Source organism: Loa loa (assembly GCF_000183805.2).
Source record: "Loa loa unplaced genomic scaffold supercont3.66, whole genome shotgun sequence".
Classification (NCBI taxonomy): domain Eukaryota; kingdom Metazoa; phylum Nematoda; class Chromadorea; order Rhabditida; family Onchocercidae; genus Loa; species Loa loa.
Window position 1 is genome coordinate 14,662 of NW_018108246.1, and position 5,363 is coordinate 20,024.

Genomic DNA, 5,363 nt, shown 5'->3' on the forward strand with positions numbered 1-5,363 from the left:
GTTTACCTTGCTGGGGATCATACGTGCTTCTTTGTATTTTGTGTGAACTGGTTGTGCGCGTTCGTTATCCTCTCTAATTCATTTCTCCTCATTAACGTTGAAATATTCCATAACACTTAATTTATTTAATACTTACTTCAAAAGTAAATGGAAATTCACGTAAAGAACGAGTGAAATGAACAGAACAAATAACACAATGATCTACGTAAATGACGCTGCAAAGACCCCAACATAAACCCCACTCTTACTTTCCCGTTCATCAATTCCCACATCGTCTCTTCTTTTGTTCTCTCTTCTCTGACTTCACAACCTCACATATTTCTTTTTGTCTGAAACTCTCCTCACTTTATTTTCATATCAGTTCCACTATTTGTGTTGCAATTCTTTTCAGGAACATATTTTCCGGAAGATTTCTTCATCATGTTTCAATGGAGTACAGTGATTTGGGAGTTTACGATGAAAGCATATCTAAATCACTTTCCTGGAACCGTTCAACACCTTACCATCCCTTCTAAAATTTCGATCATACCATGATTAACAACGAAAATCGGGAAAATGCACAGGGACTGATTTGGGAACAGATTGTAAAAGGCGGCATTTTTTGGCTTCAACATTCTCGAAGTGTGGGACTTACTTATAGAAGGAGAAGGTATGATAGAAAAACAAATGAATTGATTAGGATAGCTTTCGATTTAATATTATCCCAGGCTGATCTTTTCTAATTATATCGAAATATTTAAAATGAAAGAATCGATTGCTACATGCAACTGCAAGTAAAAAGATTTCGACACTGCGTGAAAACGCAATGTCCAAGTATAGACTAATGACTGATTTCTATGATCTGAAGGACAGATTACTGGAAGTTGGAAAGTTGAGAGATATAGGAGTCCTGAAGTATTGACAATCAAGTCATCAGTATGATTGGTATTACAAAGAAATGATAACCTCAGAAACATTTTACGACAGTAATATGCAGTTTATGCTTTCGATTGCTGCATGTGTGTGGAGCGCAGTTATAAAGCCTGCAATACAAGACATCTTAAATTACATAAAGCAAAAAAAACAAGTCAACTTGTCGGAAAATTAGATAAAGGGTCTGTTTTCAGATTCTACAACCTTGCAAAAACATTTCTCGCTCTATGGCGTAGATGGCCAATATAACACTCATCAGTAGAAAATTAAAATTCATCAGTGAAGCAAAAATGACTATTCCATTAGTAAAATTCAGATTAATTTACAAATAATTCTTTCAAATTTTCAAATCTATAATTTCATGAAGCCCAGAAATTGTCCGGTTTATTTTCATAGTATTTACATGAAAAGCAATTATCAGACCAAATATTAAATCGTTCTTTTATTTTCTATTTTCATTTAAATAGCTTGGACAAAAGGGCATGGGGAAAAGGCCTGTGCTTGGCCCATGCCTGCAGTAAATATTCAAACTGAACAATTTATTTCCTCTCGCAGAAAAAACAATAAAATAAGCGAAAATACATTACAATAATGTAAATTTTCATGAAGATTTGATGGAATTGTGGAGAAGAATTGATGAAATTTCTGCTTTATCTGACACAAATTTCGAATTCCGTTGAAATATAAGAGGTTAATAGCTCGAATTCGTATAGCAACAAGTAGTTATATCAAGTGATTGTACAACAAATAAAGTGAAATCAAACTGTAAGTTTATCTACTTTTAACAGTTTTTTGTTCTTTTAAAAGGGTCGATTGTTGATGAATTGCTGGATGACATAATACATTTGTGGTGCACGCCACTGCGGTGCCATATGTCCAGCACCACGAACAGTTAGGAATGTCAAACCCTTGTACATAGTCTTGAAACCAGCTATCTGAGAATCAAATATCCATGGCTCTTTTCTTTTTCTCCTCTGAAAAAATCATTGTTTTACCGAACTGCGTGCAGAAGAAGATAACCAAAATGCAGAATGTATGCAAATGCATGAATGATTTGGAGCCTACTTTACATCAGCTTCTCATTTGTCATAATACTTAGAACTAAATATTATTCATCAATCTGAAATTTAGAAAAGATACCGGCAACTTGAGCGAAGCAGAAAATTGTTGCCCCATAATGAAATTGCATGCCATATCAGTGTCACCATAATACAATAACACTTGAACGCTTGCTTTAATTATTTCTTTTATAAAAGGTGCCATATCGCTGTATATCTTGTCATACTTCGTTGCCATCTGTAATATGATCCATTTGCGCAGAAAAGCAAAACATAACACTTATCGATTGCACTTGTCCTACCTCATCGCTACATACATCCCATTTAGGCAAATTCTCTGGGATGTGAAGCGCACGGCGCACTTCTGCATTGTTCATATACTGGATCATTGCTGAGTCGTTTAAACAAGGTGCATCTCCAGACAGAGGACTAGTACGCTAAAATGAGAAATGATCGGTGTAAAATTTGCAAAACTTCGTAAAAATAAAATTACTTGTCGCTTAAGAATTAAGCGCTTGCACAAATTTCAGTTATGGTATGACACATCTGGGATTTTCAAAATTCGAAGTAAATTGAATTTTTCGGTTGAAAAATTGCAAGAAGTCCAAATATATCCGCGAAAACTGAAAACAAATATTTTTTGGTATGTTAGGAGCAAAAGTTTGCCAAGAAATAAACTCACTCTCAAATAAGCCAAAACAGATTTCAGTGGTTTCTGCTCCATCCCTGGCTCATTACTTTTAAGTAAACGTGAAGCAGTAAGACCAAATTTCATAACACGTATTCGAGCTTTGTTTAATTCAGGATTTGAATTACAATCCCGATACAAATCATATGGATTCAGATTACCGGACCATATAAATTGGAAAATTTCTTGAACCTTCAAGAAATTCCGCTCAAAATTAGAAAAGAAAAATTATTACATTAATAAAACAAACGAATTTCATCTTTCAAAGATTGATCTAATGCCATTTCGTGGTATCATTAAGTGGTTACTGTTGGATAGATCCCTCACCTTACGGGATGATAATAGGGATATGAAAAATTATTAGTCTAAAGAAAGATTTCGAAAATATTGCTTAAAAATGACAAGCACTCCCCTTGTTTTTACACTCCTTTTCTGTGACATTCGTCAGCTCACACGTGTTAATGCAGCCATGACAACATTCGTTTTGGAGCGCATTCCAAGTCTTCTCATCAACGAGTCCATGACTATAGGCGAAATGTATTGATGTATCGATATTTAGGACTTCACTCACGTACCCATTTCCAATTGCGATACCCTAAAAATTATGACTTCTTGTACTGAAAACCAGCGAATCGTAAATAGCTTGATACCTCAGAAAAGAAACTTTAAATTCAGAATATTCACTCAACCAGATGTGCTTCTTCCGATGTTCACTTATCACTCAACTACTTCAAAACTTTTTTATGTGTACGACGGCGAAAACAGTTGACAATTGTAACAATGACTGAGTTTTAAGCAATGACTATGTCTTACCATAAACTGACAAATGGGAAACCATTCCATAAAGTGGAAAGAAAAAGAGAAATGACGAGAAACCTTGAGATTTATCGGGAATTCTTTGAGACCACGAATAATAAGGGCAGCCAACGTCGGTACATAGATGCCACCATAACTTTCTCCCATGATATAAACGGAATGATTATAGAAATCTGGGAACGCTTCGAAAAATGTTTTGAAAGCAGCATAATTCTCTCTGGCTGTCTAAAACAACTAACTGAAAATTAAAATAAAAAATAAAACTCAAATAAAAATTTTGAGATATATCCTTTGCCTTCACTTTTCATTATAAGCTATTTCACAACAAAGTAGGTACGAAGGGAACACAATAGGTGATTTGTACCACACTATGTACCCTGGCCTTGTTGTTTTAAATTAAATGAATACTTATTTGAGTATTCGAATATCGCACTCGCATTAGTCATACGGAGAAAGTAAGCATGAAGTAATGTCAATTGAATACGGAAACACATTTCCGAGAATGTAAATCACAGCATGGCAAATATTTCAACTCTTGAATTAGGCCCATCATAAAAAAAACCTTGAATTAGGCCCACCATAAAATTAAGTAAAAACAAATAATGTAAAGCAAACAGAACAAAAGTAATAAAATCGATTCGAATCCTTTTAGAAATTTTCATCTTTTTACTGTAGTTCGTCCCACCCTCTGTTATTTCATCCCGCCGATAGTGAACGTTTATTGATTTAATGAACTCTTCCGATTTTCCTTAGTTTCCTTTCAGTGATTGCAAAATGTGGATATAAAGTTTTATCAATTAAAATCAGAAAAACTGTTGATTAGTGGGATGAGATGATTAGCTAATAAATGTAATAGTAATTAAGAGCAAAATAATGTCGTAACCTAAGAGGTAATAAAGGTTGATAAGATCTGAGGAGAGAATTTTGTCACAAATTAAACGATATATAAGAAGAATGATATTGCCGTAATGATCGGTAGTGTTTCAGAATTGGAATGAAAGCAGAATTACTTCAAATGAATGGAGCTGAACTGCCGGGAATTTTGAAAATAGATTGAAAAAGTTATCTCAAATGGTACCTGATCATCATCGGTTTTAATAATCCCGTTGGTAGAATATGAATAACCGACTCCGGCAGGTGATTCTATATAAACTATGGAAGCTATCTGGAAGAAATGAAAAAAAAAAAATATTGCTTCATAGTTGAATCCTTTTAATCAGTATAATGGAAACATAAAATCAACTTCTTAATTTTCCAATGTAACTATGCAAAAGACGCTTTTTGAGAAAATTGTTTCATAGTTGAATCCTTTAAATTAGCCGTTCCAACTCGCTTTGGATACCTGATTCCATGCATGAGGATTGCGATGAAGTGTTTTACCATCATCGCTGATAAGATATGGACCCATTTCATTCAATAGGCCATCTAATGATGAGCAACCAGGACCTCCATTGAACCAAAATATCAGCGGATCCGTCGCTGCATTATTCTGTGATTCCACAAACCTCAAATAATCTCTTTCTATCGCAGCCAAGTTAATTAATTGTCCAATCAAAAGTTTTTATTAGAAATTGAAAACACATCGGTATGTCTAGAGGTCATTTTGCTTGCGAGATTTCTAGAAGAGAATTACTAATTCAAATGACATCATATGAAAAGTATTTCAAAAAAATTTGTGTGAATAAATTTTTTGATCATATGATTTACAAATTTTTATCGTAGGAATTCAACAGAACTTACCAGTAATGCAAATGATGAATGTCTGAAACTTGAAAATATCCCGAATAATGCTTGAAATTTATTTTTAGATGCTCCGTCCCTGGAAGTTTCGTTATTTCTTCCGTGTTAACAGCGTGAGCCAAAATTATTAGCACCGCCGCGTGCAACAT

At 34.2% G+C, this 5,363-nt stretch overlaps 1 protein-coding gene across 1 annotated transcript; it reads right to left on the reverse strand.

The window, feature by feature from the left end:
- Positions 1-1,712: 1,712 nt before the first annotated feature.
- LOAG_04094 (hypothetical protein) lies at positions 1,713-5,363 on the reverse strand (the record flags this gene model as incomplete). The annotated part of the gene is made up of 9 exons (XM_003139631.1): positions 1,713-1,886; positions 2,053-2,208; positions 2,273-2,407; positions 2,653-2,850; positions 3,098-3,253; positions 3,535-3,699; positions 4,553-4,639; positions 4,817-4,979; positions 5,215-5,363. The coding sequence occupies 9 exons, from the start codon at positions 5,361-5,363 to the stop codon at positions 1,713-1,715; spliced, it is 1,383 nt and encodes a 460-aa protein (XP_003139679.1).